Consider the following 26,307-nt stretch of genomic DNA (forward strand, 5'->3'; position numbering starts at 1 on the left):
TCTCTTGTATGCACTGACCAGGAATTGAACCCAGGACATCCACACCCTGGGCCAACACTCTATTACTGAGCCAACTGGCCAGAGCCTGATTGGAAAATTTTATGGATGTCGGTTTGGTCTAATTGATTTACATGTTGTTCATTTATTCTACTTCTTTCTTTTTGTGGGTGTGTGTATTTGTTCTATTCATTATTGAAAGTGGGCTATTGAGATCTCCAACTATTATTGTTAAGTAGTCTATTTTTATCTTCAATTGTTAGTTTTTGTTTTATGTATTTTGGGACTCTGTTGTAAGGTGCATATAAGTTTATAATTTTTAATATTTTTTATCATTATAAAATGTCCTTATTTGTCTTAAAATCTATTTTTTATGATATCAGAAGAGCCACTCTAGCTCTTTTTTTAGTTATTGTTTGCATGATATATCAGCATTTTATTTTTAACCCACTGCATTTTTTTTTGTGAGAGAGAGAGAGAGAGAGAGAGAGAGACAGACAGGAAGGGAGAGAGATGAGAGGCATCAATTTGAAGTTGTAACACTTTAGTTGTTCATTGATTGCTTTCTCATACATGCCTTGACTAGGGGGATTCCAGATGAGCCAATGACCCTTTGCTCAAGCCAGCAACCTTGGGCTTCAAGCCAGTGACCTTTGAGCTCAAGCCAGTGAGCACTGGGTCCTATGATCCCATGCTCAAGCTGGAGACCCTGCACTTAAGCAGATGAGCCCATGCTCAAGCCAGTAACCTCAGGGTTTTAAACCTGGGTCCTCAGTATCCCAGGTTGATACTCTATCCACTGCTCCAGCACCTGGTCAGGCACAACCCACTGCATTTTTAAATTTAAAGTTTGTCTCTTAATAGCATATACTTGGATCAGTTTTTTAAAAAAAATAATTAAAATTTAAAAAATTGTGTCAATACACAGATAACATAGAATTTATGACTTTAAATATTTTAAATGTGCAATTTAGTAGTGTTAAACATATTTACATTGTAATGTATTCAATCTCCAGAAATTTTCCATTTTGAAAAGCTAAACTCTGTACCCCATTAAACAATGACTCCCCATTCTTCCCCCTTAGTCCCTGGCAGTCACCACTCTACTTTCTGCTTTTATGAGTCTGACTGCTCTAGCTACCTCAGTAAGTAAAATAATACAATATTTGTCTTTTTATGACTGGCTTATTTTACTTAGCACAATGTCTTTAAGTTTCATCCATGTTGTAGCATGGGTCAGAATTTCCTTTTTAAGAATGAAAAATAGAAAAACCAACTTTGGACTAAACTAAGAGGACTCTTTAACCAAAGAACACCAAAGAAGTCACACAGAGACTGGTAGGAAAAGCAGAAAACCAGAGAGGGCTGCCCAGCTCCCGGGAGCAAACAGCAGCCCAGAGAGATTCGCGTGGCGGGAAGAAAGTTTAGCAGAGAGGGGAAGGCCCTCGGCCCCAGAAACAAAGTTCCAGCCTGCAGCCCCAGAGCCTAGAAGAAGTGTATGGATAGTATTCAGCTGCAAAACAAGTCAGGATACTGTTTGTGAGAAAGAGACAGATTTCTCAGACCCAGGATTCTTCTTAAAGAGACTGAGCAGAAAACCTCTTTCACAACCACTCACCCGGGCTCCAGGAGACAGGGAGAGAGGAGAGGACTGGAGTAGCAGGAAGAGAGTGTAATCTAGGAGGCACAGGCAGAAACACTTTGAGGGACAGCCACTCTAGCCCGTGGGCTGAGTCATTCCCCAAATCTGAAGTGAATATTTCCCCTGGAACAAGCAATACCAGGAAAGGGAAGCAGGACACCAGCCAAACAAGCTCTTCTGCACTCACAGCAGAGTGCTTAGAAGGAGGGAGCCTTAAGAAATACAGTATTGAGTGCTACGGTCTGAGGTGCAGTGCCCCCAACCACACTGCTGAAGGCTAGCCAGAGGGCAGGCAGCAGAGGGACATGAAAGTGTGGTCCCGTTGGCAGGGGCAGAAGCTGGGCTAGCCATGACTGAGGCCTGGTGTGAGCTCAGTCTCACCCAGTGGGGGTGGAAGAAGCACATGAAAGCGGTCCAGCTGGCGGCCTGCCAGCAATCCCACCAGCAGGGGAAAGGTGAAAGCCTGGGATCTGCAGAGACCTGGGACTGAGCGTGAGCACACAGCCCCGCTTGGCCCCCAGAGCCAGGGATTGCAGGCCCCAATGTGTGAGCACAACTTCGCCTGCGGGGGTGGGGTGAAAGCCCCGGGAACAGGCAGAGATCCGTGGCTGAGCACAGGTGCACAGCCCTGCCCGCGGTGCTGAAAAAGGCCGAGGCTCTTTGACCTGGGCACGTGAACACAGTCCCTCCTGTGGAGGAGATGTGGAAACTGCAATGACAGCTGCAGCCAGCCAGTGCCAGCAACGCACACACCCAAATGCTGAGGCAGCAGCAAAAGGCATGGCAGGCCTGGAGACAGACCACACCTAGGGAACACAAAGGCCACACCCATTGGACTCCAGTGGCCACATCTTTCTTATGCACAGACAAAATGGGAAGGCAGAGAAATGCAACCCAATTGAATCAAGAGAAATCCCCAGAAAAGGACTTGAATGAGTCAGATATAACCAAATTACCAGATTTCAGAGTTTAAAATAATGATTGTTAGGATGCTCAAAGATTTTAGAACAACAATAGATGATCATAACAAACAACTAAATAAAGAGATAGCAAGTATAAAAAAAAGGGCATTGAAATAATAAAATAGAATCAGTCAGAAATGACAAATACAATGTCAGAAATGAAGACCACAATGGAAAAAATTAAAAGCAGGGTGGATGAAGCTGAGGATCGAATCGGCGAGTTAGAAGACAAGATACACAAAGGAGCACAAAAGCAGAGCTGCAAAAAAAAAGAAAAAGAAAGAAAGAAAAAAAAAAGAAAGGGACTCAAAAAGTCTGGGGAAACTCTAAGAGAGCTCTGTGACATATGAAGAGAAATAACATCTGCATCATATGGGTTCCTGAAGAAGAAGAGAAAGAACAATGGATACAGACTTTGTTCAATCAAATCATAGCTAAAAAGTTTCCTAAATTGATACATAAAAAATTACAAAGTTCAAGAAGCACAGAGAATTCCATTAAAGAGAAACCCAAAGAAATCTACACCAAGACACAGCATAATTTAAATACCAAAGATAAGTGATAAAGAGAAAATGTTAAAAGCTACTAGAGAAAAAAAGGCTATCACCTACAAAGGAGCTCCCATAAGGATGACATCCGACTTCTCAACAGAAACACTTGAGGCCAGAGGGAATAGCAAGAAATATTCAAAGTAATGTAGAACAAGAGTCTACAACCAAGACTATTTTACAATATCTAGCAAGGCTATCATTTAAAATTGGAGAAATAAAAAGCTTCACAGACCCCCCCCCCCAAAAAAAAACCTCAAGGAATTTATTACAACCAAACCAATGTTACAAGAAATGTTAAGGGGCCTGTTGTAAACAGATCAAAAGGGGGAAAAGAATATAGCAAAAGAGAATACAGCTTTAAAGAATAAAATGGCAATAAACAACTACATATAAATAATAACCTTAAATGTAAATGGATTAAATAATTCAATCAAAAGACATAGGGTAGCTGTGTGAATAAGAAAACAGGACTCATACATATGCTGTCTACAAGAGACACACCTTAAAACAAAAGATACACATAGACTGAAGGTGATACGATGGAAAAAATATTTCATGCAAATGGAGATGAAAAAAAGCTGCAATAGCAATACTTATATCAGACAAAATGGACTTTAAAACAAATACTATAGTAAGAGATAAAGAAGGTCATGACGTAATGATAAAGGGAGCAATCCAACAGAAAGATATAACCATTATAAATATCTACACACCTAACATAGGAGCACCTAAATATATAAAGCAGACTTTGAAGTATATAAAGGGCGAGATCAACAGCAGTATTATAATAGTAGAGGATTTCAATACCCTACTAACACCACTAGATAGATCCTCAAGAAAGAAAATTAACAAAGAAACAGCAGACTTAAAGAACACACTAGATCAACTGGATTTAATAGATACCTTCTGAACCTTTCACCCCAAAGCAGCAGAATATACATTCTTTTCAAGTGCTCATGGTACATTCTCTAGGATAGACTACATGTTAGGGCACAAAAGCGGTCTTAACAAATTTAAGAAGATTGAAATCATATCAAGCATTTTCTCTGATCACAATGGCATGAAACTAGAAATCAACCAAAACAGAAAAACTGAAACACTTGGAAACTAAATAGCATGTTATTAAATAACGAATGGGTTAACAATGAGATCAAAGAAGAAATAAAAAAAATTCCTAGAAATAAATGATAATGAGCATACAACAACTCAAAATTTATGGGACACAGCAACAGCAGTCCTGAGAGGGAAGTTCATAGCATTACAGGCATACCTTAAGAAGCTAGAAAAAGCTCAAATAAACAACTTGACACTGCATCTAAAAGAATAGAAAAAGAACAGCAAGTAAAGCCCAGAGGTAGTAGAAGGAAGAAAATAATAAAGATCAGAGCAGAAATAAATGACATAGAAGCTAAAGAAATAAAATAGAGTATCAATGAAACCAAGAGCTGGTTCTTTGAAAAAGTAAACAAAATCGATGAACCTTTAACCAGACTCACCAAGAAAAAAAGAGAGAGGACTCAACTAAATAAAATTAGAAATGAGAATGGAGAAATAACAACTGACACAACAGAAATACAAAATATTGTAAAAAAATACTATGAAGAACTGTATGCCAAAAAACTAGACAACCTAGATGAAATGGACAAATTCCTTGAAAGATATAATATTTTAAAAATCAATCAGGAAGAATCAGAAAACCTAAACAGACCGATTACAACAAATGAGATCGAAACAGTTATCAAAAATCTTTGAACAAACAAAAGCCCTGGGCCTGATGGCCTCACAAGTGAATTCTATCAAATATTCAAAGAAGAACTAATTTTTATCCTTCTCAAGCTATTTCAAAAAATTCAAGAAGAAGGAAGACTTCCAAGCTCCTTTTATGAGGCGAGCATAATTCTGATTCCAAAACCAGGCAAAGACAACACAACAAAAGAAAATTATAGGCTAATATCCTTGATGAATCTAGATGCTAAAATCCTCAACAAAATATTAGCAAACTGGATCCAGCAATATATGAAAAAAAAATCATACACCATGATCAAGTGAGATTTATTCTGGGAAGGCAAGGCTGGTACAATATTCACAAATCAATCAACGTGATTCATCACATAAAAAAATGAAGGAGAAAAACCACATGATAATTTCAATAGATGCAGAAAAAAGCATTTGATAAGACCCAGCACCCATTTATGATCAAAACTCTCAGCAAAGTGAGAATACAGGGAACATACCTCAACATGATAAAGGCCATCTATGACAAACCCACAGCCAACATCATTCTCAATGGGCAAAAATTAAAAGCAATATCCTTAAGATCAGGAACAAGGTAGGGGTGCCCCCTTTCACCACTTTTATTCAACATAGTCCTGGAAGTCCTAGCCACAGCAACCAGACAAGAAGAAGAAATAAAAGGCATCCAAATTGGAAAAGAAGAAGTAAAACTATCATTATTTGCAGATGATATGATATTGTATGTAGAAAACCTTAAAGTCTCAAAAAACTACTGAACCTGATAAAAGAAATCAACAAGGTGGCAGGATATAAAATTAATACTCAGGTATTAGAGGCATTTTTATATATCAACAATGAACTGTCAGAAAGAGAAATTAAAGAGACAATCTCCTTCACTATTGAAACCAAAAAAATAAAGTACCTAGGAGTGAATTTAACCAAGGAGATTAATGATTTGTACTCAGGAAATTATAAAACATTGACAAAAGAAATCAAGGAAGATACAGACAAGTGGAAGCATATACCATGCTTATAGTTAGGATGAATAAACATCATTAAACTATCTATATTACCCAAAGCAATTTATAAATTCAATGCAATACCAATTAAAATACCAATGACATACTTCAAAGATATAGAACACATATTCCAAAAATTTATATGGAACCAAAAAAGAACACGAATAGCCTCAGCAATCTTGAAAAGGAAGAATAAAGTGGGAGGTATCACACTTCCTGATATCAAGTTATACTAAAAGGCCATTGTATTCAGAACAACCCGATACTGTCATAAGAACTGGCATATAGATCAATGGAACAGAACAGAGAACCCAGAAATAAACCCACATCTTTATGGACTAGTAATATTTGACAAAGGAAGTAAGAGCATACAATGGAATAAAGACAGTCTCTTCAACAAATGCTGTTGGGAAAATTGGACAGTTACCTGCAAAAAAATGGAAGTAAACCACCAAGTTACACCATTCACAAAAATAATCTCAAAATGGATAAAAGACTTAAATGTAAGTTGTGAAACCATAAGCATCTTAGAAGAAAACATAGGCAGTAAGCTCTCCGAAATTTCTCACAGCAATATATCAATATTTGCTGATTTATCTCCATGGGCAGGTGAAATAAAAGACAGGATAAACAAATGAGACTGTATCAAACTAAAAAGCTTTTGCACAGCTAAAGACAAAATGAACAAAGTAAAAAGGCAAAACACACAATGAGAGAACATATTTGACAATATGTGTGATAAGGGATTAATAAGTAAAATTTATAAAGAACTTGTAAAACTCAACACCAGGAAGATAAACAATCCAATCAGAAAATGGGCAAAAGAAATAAATAGACACTTTTCCAAAGAGGACATACAGATGGCCAATAGGCAGATGAAAAAATGTTCAATATCACTAATCATTAGAGGAATGCAAATTAAAACCACAATGAGATACCACCTCATACCAGTCAGAATGGCGCTCATTAACAAAACAACACAAGATAGGTGCTGGCGATGATGTGGAGAAATGGGAACCCTCTTGCACTGCTGGTGGGAATGCAGACTGGTGCAGCCACTGTGGAAAACAGTATGAAGATTCCTCAAAATATTAGAAATGGATGTGCCCTTTGACCCAGCCATTGCACTTATAGGAATATATGCCAAGGACACCATATCACCAACTGAAAAAAAGAAATGCACCCCCATGTTTATGGCAGCATTGTTCACAATAGTGAAGAACTGGAAACAGCCCAAGTGTCTGTCAGTGGATGAGTGGATTAAGAAACTGTGGTTCATATATACAATGGAATACTATGGGGCTATGAGGAAGAAGAAAATATTACCTTTTGCAGCAAGATGGATGGACCTGGAAACTATTATGTTGAGTGAAATAAGCCAAGCAGAGAAAGAAAATATCATATGACCTCACTCATTTGAGGAATCCAAGGAACAATGTGAACTAAGGAATGGAATTAAACCTGAAGGGAAAGGGGGAGGGAGCTGTTGGGAGGGGCTAGGAGAGATGTTGGGGGAATACGGGGGAGGGGGGATGCTTTTGGGGAGACATTAGAATCTATGTAAACACAATAAATAAATTAATTTAATAAAAAATGGGCAAAAGAAATGAATAGACATATCTCCAAAGAGGACATACAGATGGGCAATAGGCATATGAATAAATGCTCAACATCACTAATCATTAGAGAAATGCAAATTAAAACCACAATGAGATATCACCTCACACCAGTCAGAATGGCGCTCTTCAACAGAACAACAAAGTGCTGGCGAGGATGTGGAGAAAAGGAAACCCTCCTGCATTGCTCGTGGAAATGCAGACTGGTGCAGCCACTGTGGAAAACAGTATGGAGATTCCTCAAAAAATTAAAAATCAAACTGCCTCTTGACCCAGCTATCCCACTTTTAGGAATATATCCCAAGAACACCATAGCACTGTTTCAAAAGGAGGAATGCACCCCCATGTTTATGGCAGCATTGTTCACAATAGCGAAGATCTGGAAACAGCCCTAGTGTCTCTCAGTGGACGAGTGGAGTAAAAAGCTTTGGTATATATATACAATGGAATACTATGGGGCCATGAAAAAGAAGGAAATCTTACCTTTTGTGACAACATGGATGGACATGGAAACTATTATGTTAAGTGAAATAAGCCAGGCAGGAAAAGAAAAATATCATATGACCTCACTCATTTGAGGAATCTAATGAACAATGTGAACTGAGGAACGGAATTGAGACAGAGGAGGGATCAAAGGGACCAGAGGAAAAGAGGACAGAGGAAAAGGGGATGATAGGATGGGATAAAGCTGAAGGGAAGGGGGGGAGGGAGGATGCATTCGGGGCAACACTAGAATCTATGTAAACACAAATTAAAATCAATAAAAAAGAAGAATGAAAAATAGTCACTGAACGTAAATACCACATTTTGCTTTTCCATTCATCTGGTGATAGACATGTGAATTGCTTCCATCTTTTGGCCATTATGAATATTATTGCTATGAAATTTTTGTTTGATACCCTGGTTTTAATTCTTTTAGATATAGCCTGCAGTGGAATTGCTGGATTACATGCTAATTTCATTTGTAACTTTTTGAGGAACCATCATACTGTTTTCCAGTGTGGTGGCACCTTTATACATTTCAATCAACTGTTTACAAGGATTCCAATTTCTTCATATCCTTGCCAACACCTGTTATTTTCTGATTTTTTAAAAAATAGTAGGCATCTTAATGGGTGTGAGGTAATTATGGTTTTGATATGCACTTCCCTAATGATTACTGTTGGTGAATGTTTTTTAGGATCACATTTTTTATTGATTGGTTGATTATGTTCATTACTGACTTTGATTGAAATGTTTAATCATTTCTTTCTCTTTTTTTTGGACAGAGACAGAGAGAGAGTCAGAGAGAGGGACAGACAGGCAGGAAGGAAAAGAGATGAGAAGCATCAGTTCCTTGTTGAGGCATCCTAGTTGTTCGTTGATTGCTTTCTCATATGTGCCTTGACGGCGGGGGGTGGGGTGCAGGGCGGCTATAGCAGAGCAACCCCTTGCTCTAGCCAGTGACCTTTGGGCTTCAGCCAGATAAGCCCATGCGCCACTGCTTGGTCAGGTTAATCCTTTTATATTTAATGTACTTGATCATAAGGTAGGGTTTATGTGTTCCAATTTGCCCTTTAATTTCTATATGTCTTATGTCTTCTTGGTTCCTCTGTTACTTCACTACTGCTTCTTTTCTGCTAAATAGAAGTTTTTTAGTGTACCATTTTCGTTCCTTTTTTCATTCTATTTTTTTTGGAGACATTTTCATAGTATTTGTCCTGGGGATTATGATTAACATCTTAATTTAAGGTAATATGATCTTTTCCTGACCTGTGATGACACAATGAATAAAACAACAACCTGTAGTGTTGAGGTTGCCGGCTCGAGACCCCTGGCTTGCCTGGCCAAAGCACAGACAAGAAGCAACTAAGCTTCCTGTTTCTTCTCACCCCTGTTTTTTTTTCTCTCTCTCCTCTAAAATCAATAAGTAAAATCTTTTTTAAAAAGTGATATGGTTTGAATTTATAAAATTTACCTTCAATTGTACACAAGCACTTTGGTTCAATATATTTCTATTTGTTTTCCTTTACTACTTTATACATTAGAAGCCCATAAACATGATTTTATCATTGCTTTATGCAACTGTCTTGTTTTTTTTTTCATTTTAATTCAGTGAAAGGAGGGGAGACAGACTCCTGCATGTGCCCTGACTGGGATCCACCCAGCAAACCCACTAGGGAGTGATACTCTGTCCATCTGGGGTGTTGCTCTGTTGCTCAGCAACCAAGCTCTTCCTAGCATCTGAGGCAGAGGCCATGGAGCCATCATTAACAGTGGGGGCCAACTCGCTCCAATCAAGCCATGGCTACAGGAGAGGAAGAGAGAGAGAGAGAGAGAGAGAGAGAGAGAGAGAGAGAGAGAGAGAGAAGCGAAAGAGGGAGGGATGGAGAAGCAGATGGGTGCTTACCAGATGTGCCCTGATCTGGAATTGAACCCGGGGCATACACATGCTGGGCTGACTATCACTGAGCCAACTGGCCAGGGTGCAACTGTCTTTTAAATCAGAAGAGAGAAAAAAGTTATAAATAAAAATATTTTTATTTACCTATGTAGTTACCTCCACTGAAGTTTTTTATTTGTGTGGACTTAAGTTGCTGTCAAATGTCCTTTCATTTCAGACTGAAGGAATCCATTTATTATATATACTGCTCACAAAAAATTAGGGGATATTTTATAGCTTCATGTTCATTTTGAAAATATCCCCTAATTTTTGTGAGCAGTATATATATGTGTGTGTGTGTGTACACACACATCACATCACACACATATATGCTTTTTTTTGAGAAAGGCAGAGAGAGAGAATCAGGAACATTGAGCTGCTCCTGTATGTGCCCTGACTGTGGACTCGAACCAGTAACCTTGGTGTTCTGGGGCAATGCTTCAACCAAGCTATTCACTCAGGGCTTAATTTTTTAAATTTATTGATTGACTGTTAGGGAAACAGAGAGAGGGAGGGAGAGAGAGGGGAGGGAGAAGGAAAACATTCATTTGTTGTTCCATTCAGTCTTGCACTCACTGGTTACTTCCCACGTGTGTCTTTTTTTTAATTTTTATTTATTTATTTATTATTATTAAATTAATGCAGTGACATTGATAAATCAGGGTACATATGTTGAGAGAAAACATCTCCAGATTATTTTGACATTTGATTATGCTACATACCCCTCACCCAAAGTCAAATTGTCTTCCTTCACCTTCTATCTGGTTTTCTTTGTGCCTCTCCCCTCCCCCACCCCCTTTCTCTCCTTCCTCCCTCCCCCCCCCCCCACGTATGTCTTGACCAGGGATTAAACTTATAACCTTGTTTTTTCAGGATGAGGCTCTTAACTGACTAAGCTAACTGGCCAGGGCCAAAGTAAGATTTTTTTTTTTTTTTTTTGAGAGAGAGGAGAGAGAAGGAAGGGAGGAGGAATAGCATGAAGCATCAATCTCATAGTGCTTGCTTCTCGTTTGCGCCTTGATTGGGCAAGCCTAGGGTTTTGAACCAGTGACCTCAGCATTCCAGGTCAATGCTTTATCCACTGCTCCACTATTATGTCTTTTTTTTTTAATTAAAGAAAGAGATGGATGAGAGAGAGAGACAGAAACAAGAGAGAGAGAGAGAGAGAGAGAGAGAGAGAGAGAGAGAGATGAGAAGCATCAACTCATCATTGGGGCACCTTAGTTGTTCACTGATTGCCTTCTCATATGTGCCTTGACCAGGGGGCTCCAGCTAAGCCAGTGACCTGCACTCAAGCTAGCAACCATTGGGTAATGTCAATCCTATGCTCAAGCCAGCGACCCCACGCTCAAGCCTGATGAGCCCACGCTCAAGATGGATAAGCCTGCGTTCAAGCAGATGAGTTTAGGGTTTTGAACCTGGGTCCTCAGCATCACAGGTCGATGCTCTATCCACTGTGCCACTGCCTGGTCAGGCTGTAAAAATAATTAGTTATTCATTTGAGAGAGGAGAAAGTGAGAGAAGGAATGGGAAATGGGAAGCATCAACTACCGTATGTACCTTGACCAGACAAGCCTGGGGCCTCAAACTGGTGACCTCAGTGCTCTAGGTTGTCGCTTCATCCACCGCACCACTACAGGTCAGGCCCATTTATTATATCTTGTAGGTCAGGTCTGACAATGATGAATTCTCTTCATTTTTGTTATCTGGGCATGGCAATTTCTCTTTCATTTTTCAAGGGTAGCTTTGCTGGCACTAGATTTTTTTGTTGACAGTTTTTTTTTTCCTTCTATCACTTTAAATATATCATTCCAGTGTCTTTTGGCTTCTATGGTTTCTGATGAGAAATCAGCTATAAATCTTTTTTTTAACTATAAATCTTATTGATCCATTTTCTATGATGAGTTATTTATTGTTCTCTTGCTGCTTTCAAGACTGTCTTACATTGTTTGCTTTTGGCAATGTGACTATAATGTGCTTAAGTGTGGATCTCTTTGACTTTTCCTCTTTGGAGTTTGTTGAGCTTCTCTATGTTAGAGAGTGTGGCAGCTCAAGGGTAGTTGATTGGCAAAAACCTTCCTGAAGAGGTCATATTTGTGCTGATTCTTGAATAACAAGAAAAAGCTATGAGAGTATGCAGTAAAAGGTTAACTCAATAGGCTTGAGTTATCCAAACCCTGCACATTCCAAAGAAAGAACTGATCCTGACCAGCTGCAGGGAGATAACCTTTAAGTCCTTGCAATATGCTGTCTTTGAATACCTGGGGGCCATGGGCTATATACCAGATAGTTTATGCCAACAATGTGAATTATGGTGGGGGTTTTGGACCATGCTGGGTGAGTTTAACCTTTGAAGGAGCTAGAGCCTGAATAACTAAGGTCAGCTACATGGCCAGTCAATAAAAACCCTGAACAGCAAGTCTCAAGTGTGATTCCCTGGTTGGCAAAAGATCACACATTCTGTCACACAACATTGCTGGGAGATTTAGGACTGTCTGTATAATTCTATTGGGAAGGAAAAACTGGAAGTTTGGGTCTTGTTCTTCTTACACTTGTTGACTTCAATCTGTACTTTTTGCTCTACTAAATCATGACCACAAGTCTAAAAAAATTATTTTGGCCATTTTTCTTTCATGTATTTCTTCTGCTTCTTTCTCTCTCCCTCCCCATATAGGGCCTACATTCTGTGTATTATTGGCACACTTCATAGTGTCTCAAAGATCTCTCAGACTGTTCATTTTTCTTCATTCTCTTTTTTTTCTTCCTCAGACTGAATAATCTTCAAATTTGCTGATTCTTTCTTCTGCCGGCCCAAACACTATTGAGCCCTCTAGTGAATTTTTTTTTTTTCCTGAAGCTGGAAACGGGGAGAGACAGTCAGACAGATTCCCACATGTGCCCGACTGGGGTCCACCCAGCACGTCCACCAGGGGCGACGCTCTGCCCACCAGGGGGCGATGCTCTGCCCCTCCTGGGCATCGCTCTGCCACGACCAGAGCCACTCTAGTGCCTGGGGCAGAGGCCAAGGAGCCATCCCCAGTGCCCGGGCCATCTTTGCTCCAATGGAGCCTTGGCTGAGGGGAAGAGAGAGACAGAGAGGAAGGAGGGGGTGGGGGTGGAGAAGCAAATGGGTGCTTCTCCTATGTGCCCTGGCCGGGAATCAAACCCGGGTCCCCCGCATGCTAGGCCGACGCTCTACCGCTGAGCCAACCGGCCAGGTCCTCTAGTGAATTTTTCATTTCAGTTATTGTACTTCTGAGTTTCCATTTGGTTCTTTTTTTTTTTAATACTTTCTGTTTATTGATATTCTCCATTTGTTAGTACATAATTCTTGAGCTTTCCTTTAATTCTTTAGACATGGTTTCCTTTAGTTCTTGAAACATATATAAAATATAAAATACAAAATCTTTGTTTAGTATTTTCAGCTGGGCTTCCTTAGGGACAGTTTCTATTGATTACTTTCCCTCCCTCTTTTATTGCCATACTTTCTTGTGTCACATATATTTTTTTTTTAAAAACTGGGCATTTATAGCAATTTATTTTGGCTACTGTGGAAATTAGATTCTGCTCCTACTTTTTAGCATTTGTGCTGTTGTTTGTTGTTTGTTGTTATTGTTGCAAAGTGTTTAGGGATTTTCCTGGACTAAGTCTCTAAAGTGTGTATGCTTTCTCATGTGCAGCTACTCAATTCTGTGCTTGGATAGCTTAACGATCAGCATAGACAGAGGTTTCCTTTAATGTCTTGATACAATAAGTCTTCCACTCCGTGCCAAGGGGCTCTTTGTGTATATTGGAGCACAACTCGGTGCTCTGCTTTTGCTTTTGTTGCCTCCTTGAGCAGAATCCCAGGTAAGCCAGAAGTGAAAGACTGAGGCTCTCAGAGGTCTTTCTTGAACACATACACATGCATGTGCCTTCTAGATCTCCAAGAATATGTTTGAGCTTTGCAAAGCCCCTTAAGACATCTCCTTGCCTAGATTTTAGCTGAAGTTTTTGTGTCAGCTTCTTGTTTGCTTCAACTGGCATCACCACTTCAGGTAGCTGTGATGTGAAACAATTGCTGCTGAGTGTTTTTGGCAAGTACTCTGGAGACAGGGCTTTCCCAGTGAACAAGCTCTATATCAGGTCAAATAAAGACAAGTTCCTGTGTACAAGTTTTTCCAGGGAGTTTACAGACAGGTCAAACAGTGACAATTCTCTGAAAGTGAGCATTTGGGGAGTTTCAATCTTGTCTGCCTCTGCCAGTGGCTGCTCCTTTCCACAGATACTGTGGTTGCAGGCTGCTGGTTTTTTAAGGGAATCACAGGATGAGGAGATGGGCAAGTTAGAATGTTACAAAGATTGCGGCTCTTAGCAAGATTTATAATTTTTTCTTGAATAAAGGCCTTGTTACAAGATTTTCATTAATTTCTATAGTTCTGAAAGGTCAATTTTTCCTAGTGTTCTTGCTGCTTTTCAAAAGGAGTAGCTTTTCAGAGGTCCTTAACTCACCACTCCAGAAGGGCTTCTTCCACTGGATTTTTAGTATGGTTTCCTTAGGGTCAAGGTGGATAACACACACCCTCGCACTGAAACTGCTGAACACGGTCTGGGAGCTGAGGACATCTGGTGAGTACCTCCACTGTCTGCAGATTCAGCACAGGCACCAACCAGGCATTTTGATTGCTTCATCCTTGTTTCTTCCGGCTTTCTTAGCTTTTATCTCTCATTTGCTCGCCAGCCCTTTCTCTCTCCCTCCTTTCTGCCCTCCCCCTCCTTCCTGTCAACAAGCATTTATTGACCATCTCCTGAGTGCCTGTGGGTCCAGCCCCAGCTCTTGCCCCCAGAAGCCTAGCTCTGGGAGAAGAAAGACAAGTTCTCAGGGAAGGCCCCCATAAGCAGGTGCAGGAACTGTTGGGATAGAGGGAGTATCGGGGGCTGGGGAAGACAGGGGGAGCCAAGGGATAGCAATGGATGTTCTTGGGGAAAAGGGGTGTCTAGAAGAAGAAAATATCTTGCTTAAAGTCCCTAGAAAGAGGGTCTCAGAGTATGAGAGCAATGCTGGGTTTCTGCAGCTGAGAAGTGGGCCAGCAGGGAAGGAGGTGAGAAATGCACTCCATTAAAATAGAGACACACAAACACCGCAGGTCCTGGAGGCCTCTTCCAGGCAAAGGCTCCCTCTGGAGCTGGAGAGGACCATCCCCACCACGGGCAGGCCGGCTCAGCTGTCTGCAGGTCCAGCAGCAGTGGGCAAGCCTCTCAGCCAGATACCGTTCCACCAGGCAAAACGAGCCTTCCTCCCTGGGACCCAGGGAAAGGCCTGTTTTACAAGGGAAGGCACCAAAGCCAGGATGTGCATCTGTGTGAAACTATCTAGAAATGACACCAGGTCAAGCTAAAGCTAATTAGAGAGGAACATCTGCTCTGTGCTGTTCACACCATTCTTCGACAGGCAGGCAATCAGGACACCGCGTGGGAACGGTCAGCAAGGGGGAGGAGATGCTGCCCCCCCCTCCCCCCGCCTTGCAGCTGACTTTAGACAAGACACTTCTTACTTTGGAGCCTCAGTTTCCTTATCTGCAAAACGGGGCTAATGATATATGCTCATCTTACAAGGTTCTGTGAGGATCACATGAGATGAAGAAATTGAAAGGACTTAACACACAGTATCAGTGGCCCCGTAAGTCTTTGACTTTTAAATTGCTGTAAACTGGATCATGATTCTAATAAGTTTTTGAGTAAGCTGAGTAAAATTATACATTGTGTTCCTCATCTCCGTTGAGAATGGAGGTCAGGAGCTTACAATAAAGGCAAGAAAACATTTTGCAAGGACAGAAATGAGCACTGAGTGGTGAAGTGCATATGTGGCAGCCTGTGGTGTGTTTGTGCGTTGGAGGGGGTGATCATGCACAGAATCTAGAGTAAAGAAAGCCATGGCAATTAGACATGAAACAGCCTTCAGCTTCTGGAAGTCAAGGCACACAGAGAACCGTGACATCATTTCCTGCCAGTGTACTCTAACGAGTTTATCTGGGGGGCCTCTGTAGAAGGAACTAGATAATGCAAACACTCAGCACAACAAAGCGACAGGAAGCCCATGCCCAGCACCAGGCAAAAGAGACTGAGGCTCAGAGAGTGCCTGCTCAGCTCTTTTGGCTCAATAGGCAGGCATTCCTTTTAATGAAAGGCCCCTCTGGCATCAGTGCCATGCCGGCCTTGTGAAGCGGCTTAGGGGCTGAGCATGTGTGCATTCATTCATTCATTCATTCATTCACTGAGTGTTTACATTCCAGGGCCTGTTCTGTGCTGGGAACTGAACACTTGGGTGATAGCCCCCAACCAGAGGGTTTAGAGGGGCTTTTTGGAGAGATGTTTGAGCTAAACTTAAAGGACAATGAATTCTCAAAAAGTATGAGTTCAGGTAGAGAAGATGACATTCTGGGCAGGGGAGGACAGGAGGACAGGCTCAGAGTGGGAGGGCCTTGGACCCCCACAGTGATGCTGGAGGTGGAAACACTGGGGAGGGGTGGTGGGAACTGCAGAAGCTGTGGTGGTGAGGACCAGGAAGAGGGGGCACGAGATGTACTGAGGGGGAGACTGGCCAGGACTTGGTGTGGGAGTGGGAAAGACAGAAGCTGGTAGCTGGAGTCCTCTCTGTGAGGGTGGTCTAGGGAATAGCAAGCAAAGGGAGATACTGATTCAGTGGGGCCATGTTGAAACTCTGGACCCAGAGGAGACAACTTGGCTGGAGTCAGGGAGGGGACATAGCCAGTGTCAAGGAGGAGCCAGAGCCACAGGTGTGGGAGAGAAGAGAGAAGAGAGCCAAGGGTAGATTCACTTAAGAGGCAAGTGGGCCCTATAGAAAAGCACAGAAGGGTCAGGTGTGGGAGGAAGACAGGCCAGAGCCGAGCTGGGAATACAGGGGGTCAGGGGTGGGGTGGGCATGGCCAACCACAAGGGTCAAGGAAGATAATGATAATGATGGCAAAACATCTGCTGGAATGACCATCAGGAGGTCAGTGGTAACTCTGGCCAAGATGATGTCAGCGGGATGATAGTGAGAAGAGACCAGAGTGGCTGGGGGGTGGGGCCTCTAAAGAAGTGGCTGTGTGTAGGGGGAGGGGTGGCAGAGCAAGTGCATTTTGGGGGAAAGGATGATGGCAAGAGGGAAGGTGGCAGAGCATAGAGGACACACAGGAGAACTAGGGACTGGTGGAAACACTGTCGGTTCCCACACAGAGAGGAGGCTGTTTCAGAGGGAGAGCCTCGGGAGTGAAGTTTCTGAGGTTGCTAATGAGACTCGGAGGGTGCCCAGGACATTGAGGGACACTCACTGGGACTGTGGTGCAAGGAAGATAAGAAAAGGTGGTACCGGGCACAGTGGCCTTCGAGGACAGTGGCTGGAATTAGAAGGGAAGGGAAGATCTGGCCTAAGACCAAGTGTCCTGAGGAATGGGGTGCTGTTGGAACTGGCACGTCCAGCAGTGCCTGGTCAAGGGCAGATGTCTAGGCCAAGGTTTAAGAACTAGAACTGGGACTCACCAGGATCTCCTCTTCTTCCAGGCTTGCCACGCCGTCCAGGGGGCCCTAGATGGGAGGACAAGGACAGACTCGTTGAGAGGAAAGCCAGTGGGCCTGGGCACGGCCCTCTGCTGCTGACCCAGCCTGCAGCTGCACTCGGGTCCCAGCCTGCCCTCCACCCGCAGGCTGGTAGAGAGGAGAGGTGTGGGAGAAATTCAGCTCCTAAGCCTCCCTCCCTTACTCATTCAGTTATTTAATTACCTGTTCATTTATTCATTCACAATCCCTCCGCAAATCAAAAAGATTTACTACCTGGAAACTCTTGAGGTAGAAGAGTTTGCAGCTGAGATACTTCTGAGTGATGAGAACTATGAGGCTGAGGTGGGAATTATTTTATGAAACCCTAACCAGTGCTTTCAATCTCTACTACAGTGAAACAGCAGAAATAGTATACCACATACCGACACCAACACGCCACTTCAAATGCTTAAACTTGACATTAATATGCACTCTCCTGTCCATCAACTGTCCTTCCTTCACCTGCTAGAGCCTTCAGCACCTCCAGCAGATGCCTAGACGTTTCTCCGGATTTATGCAGATAACATGCACACCACGCAAATTCTTTTCAGTATCCAGCTCTCCATCCACATGGTTTGTGCCTTTCTGAATTGATGATGGGGACCATCCTGTCTCTGCCTTTTTTCTCTCTGCCCATGTAGGTCCTGGGAGAGGGTCCTGGGTAAGGAAACACTGACCAGCCCACTGCTCAGGCAGAGGTCCAGGCCCCATGCCCTGCAGCTTGCTGCAAATGTCCCTGAAGCCCCTTGACCATGCGTTTTCACTTTTACCTGCATTCAGTGTTACTCAGGTGCCAGGGGAAGGGTGTGCAGAAGAGAAGATGCAGGTGGTAGATTGCAATTAAAATAGCAGTTTATACCTGTCTCTTTATCCTGCCCGCCCACTCCATGCAGGCACTGGGGTGGGCCCTGGCAAGGTAGATGGACAGGCTGGGGCTGCATTACATGATCCTGTTCTTTCCTATCAAGGTCACCTCCTCCACCTCAGATTCCCAGAACAACCACGGAGGGGAGACAGACAGGCCTTGAAGCTGTGTGTGTGTGTGTGTGTGTGTGTGTGTGAGTGTGTGTGTGTGTGTGTGTGTGTGTTTTCCCTTTCCCCTCTTCCTGTTTTAAAGCGGTGCTCATTGTGCGCCCAGGTTCAGGGCCTGGGACAGGGCAGAAAAGAAAAGCAGCCCAGGTCAGCGGGTCACTGGCACCTCCTGACTTGCTCAGGCGGAATCCTGGATGGGAGGGAGGAGGGCCTAAGAAAGAGAGAGAGACCTGTGCAGGCCAGAGTGAGGTGGGAATGAACTTCTGGCCAGCTTTGGGGACTTGAGATCAGGATGGTTAAACAAAATTAAAAAATTTAAAACATGCTATTTCTTAAACCCTTGAATCTGTAATTAAAAAAATGTATTGTGGTCAAGAACACATAACAAAATTTACCATTTTTAACCATTTTTAAGAGCACAGTATGTTAGTGTTAACGTATGTCCAATGAATATGTCTCTAAAATTTTTTCATCTTGCAAAATTAGAGCTCTTTATTCATGAATAACTCTCCTCCTCCCCTCCCCCAGTGCTCCAGAAACCTCCATCCTACTTCCTGTTTCTAAGACTCTGCCTGTTTTAGATACCTCAGATATCCTTTTGTAATTGGCTCATTTCACTTAGCACGTTGCACTCAGAGTCCATCCTTGTAGATGCAGTGAGAGTTTCCTTCTTTTTCAAGGCTGAATAATATTTCATTGTATGTATACACCAACCACATAGTCTTCATCATTCAGTTCATCTGGTGATGGGTACTGAGATGCATTCACTTCTTGGCTATTATGAATAATGCTATAAACATGGCGGTACCAGTATCTCTTCAAGATCCTGTTTTCAAATCTTTTGAATAAATACTTACAAATGGGATTGTTGGATCATATGGTAGTTCTGTTTTTAATTTTTTGAGGTATTTCTATACCATTTTCTATAGTGGCTGCTCCATTTTACATTCCCACCACAGTGCACAAGGTTTCAATTTCTCCATACTCTCACCATATCTGTATTTTCTGGTGTTGTTTTTTTTTCCACCAATAGTGGCCATTCTAATGGATGTGAGGTGATATCTCATTGTGGTGTGTGTGTGTGCGCGCGCACATGAAAGAGAGAAAGAGAGAGACAGGAAAGGAGAGAGAGGGAGGGGGGAGGAGAGAGAGATGACAAACATCAACTCGTACTTGCAGCACTTTAGTTGTTATTAATTGCTTCTCATATGTGCCTTGACTGTGAGGCTCAAGCTGAGCCAATGACTCCTGATTCAACCCAGTGACCTTTAAGCTCAAGCCAGCGACCTTGAGATGGTGTTGATGATCCTGCACTCAAGCCAGCGACTCCACGCTCAAGCTGGTGAGCCTGCGCCCAAGCTGGCGACCTTGGGGTTTCGAAACTGGGCCCTTAGTGTCCCAGGTTAACACTCTACCCACTGCACCACCACTGGTCAGACTCATTGTGGTTTCAATTTGCATTTCCCTACTAATTAGCGATGTTAACCATCTTTTTAGATACCTATCGGCCATTTGTATATCTTCTTTGGAAAAATGTCTATTCAAGTCTTTTGTCCATTTTTCAATTGGACTGTTTGTTTTTCTGTCGATTTGTAGTTCTGTATATATTCTGGATATTAACCTCCTATCAGGTATGGTTTGCAGATATTTTCTCTCATTCTGTAGGTTACCTTTTCATTCTGTTGTTTCCTTTGTTGTGTAGAAGTTTTTAAGTTTGATGTAGACTAATTTTTCTTTCTTCCTTTCTTTCTTTTGTTGCCTTTTAAATCTTTGAGTTAACTTTTGTTTAAGGTGTGAAATAAGGGCCCAACTTTGTTCTTTTGTCTGTGGTTATCCAATTTCCCCAGCACCATTTACTGAAGAGATTACTTTTGGGTAGCCAGCCCTGGTACCTCTGTCAAAGATGACTTGAGCCTGGCCAGGTGGTAGCACAGTGGATAAAACATTGACCTAAGACACTGAGGATCCAGGTTTGAAACCCCGAGATTGGTGGCTTGAGCATGGGCTCACCAGCTTGAGTGTGGGACCATAGACATGACCCCATGGTCACTGGCTTGAGCCCAAGGTTGCTGGCTTGAGCCCGAAGTCACTGTCTTGAGCAAGAAGTAACTGGTTCAGCTTTAGCTCCCAGTCAAGGCACATAGGAAAAGCAATCAATGAACAACTAAGGTGCCACAAGTGCAACTTGATGCTTCTCATCTCTCCCTTCCTTCCTGTCTGTCCCCACACCCCTCGCTAAAAAAAAAAAAAGAAGATGATTTGAACACGTAAATGATGCAACCCTGAGTTCTGTTAGCAGAAATTCATCCTAGTTGCATAGTCTTTGGTTTTCCCTGATACCAGAAGCATCCCTCGAGTTTCATGCTGGAGTCACTCAGGGTCATGTTGACTTGGTGAGGCCAAGATTCTGGCACCTCACAAGTGACAACAGCTCCTCACTCTGGCAAGGGGCATGTAACATATGATGTGCCTCCTGGTCCACTGTATCATCTGAGGCCTCCAACACTCGAGTAGCCAACTGCCAGCCTGACATTTCTACGTGTGTGTGGCACTGAGAAGTCAGGCTTGTCATAGTCAAAACACATGTCCTGATCTCCTTCCAGCTCCTATGTGAACCTTGTGAGGCTGGCCCAGTGTTAAATCTTTTCCCCTTTCTGGACATATCTGTTTTTGGGGTGAGTGAGGGTGTGAGAGCAGGAACCCCACTGGTATACAAGGCATCATGCTCCTCTCTCTGTAGGAAGGGAGAGGCCCCTCCAGCTGGACCCTGTCTTCTGGGTTGGTTCTCACCAGGACACAGAAGCCCATGCTTGACTCAACAAGGCCACTTGGCTGGGGCTTCAGGTTGAGGTGTGGAACACGGTGGGAAGGGGACCCATGAGTGGGAGGGTAAGCCAGGCTTTTCCTGATGTCCACGCTAAAGCAGCACCAGGGTTTTCTAGTGGTCATTACAGGTAAATCTTCTGTTTGAGTAACTCAAGCCAGATGAAGACACTGCCTTCACTGAGATGGCTGAACTAATGGATCTGCTTGAGTGGTTCTCCGGGGTTGCATGGTTAGGCAGAAAGCATGATGAGAGGGATGGTAACAGTGTGGATAGCTGCCCAGGCAGGGCAGGGTGCCTTGCTTCCCAGGGCCTTTGGGGAAAGTGTCAAATAGGCCTCGAGTGGGGTGGAAGCCTGGGTGTTACTGAGCACCCAGAATCTGGGGCTGCAGGCCTGGCAGGTTGGACAGACTCCCAATTATATGGCTTAAGTGAAGCTATAGAATGAGGCTGCTGTTCCTGGTGTCTCAGGACCCATCTAAACCAGATTTTTGATGGCTTCTGTGTAGACACCTTATAAATTGACAACTGGTCAACCCTTCAATCTGTGATTCATACTCAAATGTTCAACCATCTCTAGGACAATTCTATTTGGATGCAGTACGTCTAAACCCAAACTCACGTCCCAATTGCCCCCATGCTCCCCTGCAGGGTTCCCTGCTCAGCTTACTGTGGGCATCACCAGTACCCACGTAACCAAGCCAGAGAGCACCTGGGGTCATCCTGTAGCATCTTTCCCCCACCCTCCACCAACTGAGACCCCCTTCCTCTTCCGCATCAGACAGTGCTCCCCCAGGCTAGTCTTTCCCTTTCTCATGTCCCCTTTGTACCACCTTTGATTTCCTTCTTCCGAATAGAAGGTCGCTCACCGAAGTGTGTAGTCCACATGTCATGCAGTTCTGTGTCCCTAACCACCTGCATGGGGCAGGACCTGATGGCATCAGTTGAGGAAAGGAAGGAGGGAATAGAAGGGTAAAAAGGACTAACATCCCTCCTCACCATTTCCTGGCATTCTTTATAAATGCTGTCAAATCTAACAAGAACCAGGGCTTAGAAGAGACACCGGACTATGGCTTGGTAGGCACAGGCCATTGAGATGAAGGACACTGTTTGCCTCCTTTGACCCCAATGACAGAAAGACGGAGGTGGCAAGGCCTGCCATGCTTGTCCAAATGGAGGCTCTGGAGGCGGGAAGTGCTAGAACCGAGCCCTAGGCTGACTAAATGGCTCCTACCTGCTGCTTCCACCAACAAAGAGGCCAGGCATATATGAGTCCTGGGCTGTAGGCCCTAAAGAAGAGGAAGGCAGGAAGGTGTTCCTTCACATGTTTCTAGACCATTAGGAGCTGAGGGCTGGCCGCAAGCTGCAGCCTTGGTTCAGCATCCACTTGGCGCCAGGCTGGCCGCTCATCCAGCAAACATGAATGCCAGGTCTCCTGCCGCTTCCCCGCAAGTTCATACATGGCCCTAGCAGCCCTTTGAAGTAGGTGCTTGTATCCCCAGTACAGAGCAGAACTCTGAGTCTAAGCGGGTAAAAGACCACGCAGCGGGTTTCTTGAAGAGCCCATCAAGATGCTTGTGGTTCTTAAGGTGCCAGGACAATTGTGCTCAATGCACTGAACCACAGGACAAGCACCTGTGACGATGGGAAAGGCGGGCTCCCTGGGACAAGTGGCAAAGCAGACTGGGAATCCCCTTTCCTGGCTCTGTCCATGGACATCTGGGCCAGACCTGCATCACCCCCTGCCTGGGGACTGCTAAGTGTTACTCCAAACAAGCAAAGCCAGCTGCAGAGCTCTCCTCTTGTTGGCTTTCCTCCTCTCCTTCCACAGTGGACAGCTGCTCCCACTGTTGGCACAGAGTCAGACTCTTGGGGTGCCCTGAAAAGCACCTACATTCTGTCACGACTGTCCTGCTCACACATAGATGGAGAAATTGTCCCATCTGAGGATCTGTGGGCAGTGAAGACCAGCTCAGGCCATCTCCCCACCCCTGCATGGGACCCCCATGGCTCGGGGGCAGGGACTGGCACCTGTGGGGACCCCAGTGTATCACAGTGGGTGCTGCCACTGTGGCTTCTGTGAAGCTTCTTTCCAGAGGTTGTAGGCAACAGATGCCAAAAAGGGGGTGCCGGGGCAGGAGGAGAAAGAAATGACTGATTTGGAAGCTGCTTATCCCAACCAAGTTACTCAATCTCTCTGAACTTTAGGTTCCCAACCTACAGGAGGATAAACGTTTAGGCTGGTGATAACCACAGCTGCCTTGTAGAACTGTTAAACGGTTGAGCCAACAGCAGGCACACTACTTTCAGGGCACAAAGGAAGGGCTTGTTTTTATTTATTTATTTATTTATTTATTTATTTATTTATTTATTTGGGAATGAGTGAGAAAGAGCGAGAAAGTGAGAGAGAGAAAGAAGAAAGGAGAGAGATAAGAAGCATCAACTTGTAGTTGCAACACTTTAGTTGTTCATTGATTGCTTTCTCATGTATGCCTTGACAGGGGGGCTCAAATTGAGTCAGTGACCCCTTGTTCATGCCAGCGACCTTAGACTCAAGCCAGCAACCTTTGGGCTCAAACCAGAGATCATAGGATTATGTCAATTATCCCACACTCAAGCCAGCAACCCTGAATTCAATCTAGTGAGCCTGTGTTCAAGCCAAATAAGCTCGTGCTCAAGCTGGTGGCCTTGGGGTTTCCAACCTGGGACCTCAGTGTCCCAGGTCAACATTCTGTTCACTGCACTACCACCAGTCAGACTAGAGGGTTTATTATTATTATTATTATTTATTATTATTATTACTATCATTATTATTATTTAGAGAGAGGCAGGGAGAGAGAGACAAAAACATTTGCCCTGACAGGGTTGAACCAGCAATCTCTGCCATTGGGGACAATGCTCCAACCTGAACTATTGGACCAGGGATTAATTATTTATTTATTAATTGATTGAATTTTTTTATTTTTATTTATTTATTTATTTATTTTAGAGAAAGAGAAAGGGAGAGAGAGGGAAGCGAAAGGGAAGCATTCATTTGTTGTTCCACTTAGTTGTGCATTCATTGGTTGCTACTCGTGTGTGCCCTGACTGGGGACTGAACCTGTCACTCTGTCATTTTGGGAAAATGTTCTTATCCAACTGAGCAACTGGTCAGGGCTAGAGGGGCTTATTTTTTAAAATTTAATTAATTAATTATTTTATTATTATTATTTTTATATTTTTCTGAAGTGAGAGGTGGGAGGCAGAGAGACAGACTCCTGCATGCGCCTGACCAGGATCCACCCAGCATGCCCACTAGGGGGCGATGCTCTGCCCATCTAGGGCATTGCTTCGCTGCAACAGGAGCCATTCTAGTGCCTGAGGCGAAGGCCATGGAGCAGTCCTCAGCGCCTAGGCCAACTTTGCTCCAGTGGAGCCTTGGCTGCGGGAGGGGAAGAGAGAGAAATAGAGAGGAAGGAGGGAGGGGGAGGGTGGAGAAGCAGATGGGCGCTTCTCCTGTGTGGCCTGGCCAGGAATCAAACCCTGGACTTCCACATGCCAGGCCGATGCTCTACCACTGAGCCAGGTGGCCAGGTTTTAGAAGGTCTTATTTTTTACTACAATAAATAACTGGCTGGAGGAAGCTCTGGCCATCAGAATTTGGGGCCCTGATGTAAATGGGTTCTTATGTGCTCCCCACATTGGTAAAACCTGAGACACAGCACCTCCATTTCGGTAAATGTGAGGATAGCGTTTGAGTCCAGATGCTGACTGAGTCTCATCATACACTGTCCTGACCTTGTGCCCAAAAGGGAAGGACAGTCTGGGGATTTCCTGTGTCCCTAATCACTGTCTGTCTGTGGACCTGGGGATGAGGATGCAGAGGCTGAATGATCTGAAAATGGGATTTCTTTTTTTTTTTAAATCTTATTTTTATTAATTTTAATGCAGTGACATTGATAAATCAGGGTACATATGTTCCGAGAAAACATCTCCAGATTATTTTGACCTTTGATTATGCTGCATACCCTTCACTCAAAGTCAAATCATCCTCCGTCACCTTCTATCTGGTTTTCTTTGTGCCCCTACACTCCCCGCACTCCCTCCCTCTCCTTCCTCACCCCTTCCCCACCCCTCCACCCACACCGTTACCATCACATTCTTGTCCATGTCTCTAAGTCTCATTTTTATGTCCCATCTATGCATTGGTTCATATAGTTCTTAGTTTTTTTGTAATTTACTTATTTCACTCCGTATAATGTTATCAAGGTCCATCCATGTTATTGTAAATGATCCAATGTCATCATTTCTTATGGCTGAGTAGTATTCCATAGTATATATGTACCAAAGCTTTTTAATCCACTCGTCCTCTGACGGACACTTGGGCTGTTTCCAGATCTTCGCTATTGTGAACAATGCTGCTATAAACATGGGGGTGCATTTCTCCTTCTGGAACCATTCTATGGTGTCCTTGGGGTATATTCCTAAAAGTGGGATAGCTGGGTCAAAAGGCAGTTTGATTTTCAATTTTTTGAGGAATCTCCATACTGTTTTCCACAGAGGCTGCACCAGTCTGCATTCCCACCAGCAATGCAGGAGGGTTCCCTTTTCTCCACATCCTCGCCAGCACTTATTCTGTGTTGTTTTGTTGATGAGCGCCATTCTAACTGGTGTGACGTGATATCTCATTGTGGTTTTAATTTGCATTTCTCTAATGATTAATGATGTTGAGCATTTTTTCATATGCCTATTGGCCATCTGTATATCCTCTTTGGAGACATATCTATTCATTTCTTTTTCCCATTTTTTGATTGGATTGTCTTTCTGGTGTTGAGATTTACAAGTTCTTTATAAATTTTGGTTATTAACCCCTTATCAGACATACTGTCAAATATGTTCTCCCATTGTGTAGTTGGTTTTTTTATTCTGTTCTTATTGTCTTTGGCCGTGC

General features: G+C 43.3%; 1 protein-coding gene across 1 annotated transcript in view; it reads right to left on the bottom strand.

Moving 5' to 3' along the window:
- COL23A1 (collagen type XXIII alpha 1 chain) overlaps positions 1-26,307 on the bottom strand; it is a 423,137-nt gene that overhangs the window by 72,223 nt on the left and 324,607 nt on the right. The window contains exon 3 of the mRNA XM_066272386.1: positions 17,465-17,509. Within this exon, the coding sequence (XP_066128483.1) occupies positions 17,465-17,509 (45 nt within the window). The remainder of the gene's footprint in view (positions 1-17,464; positions 17,510-26,307) is intronic.

The sequence above is a fragment of the Saccopteryx bilineata genome, chromosome 4, assembly GCF_036850765.1.
Source record: "Saccopteryx bilineata isolate mSacBil1 chromosome 4, mSacBil1_pri_phased_curated, whole genome shotgun sequence".
Lineage (NCBI taxonomy): Eukaryota > Metazoa > Chordata > Mammalia > Chiroptera > Emballonuridae > Saccopteryx > Saccopteryx bilineata.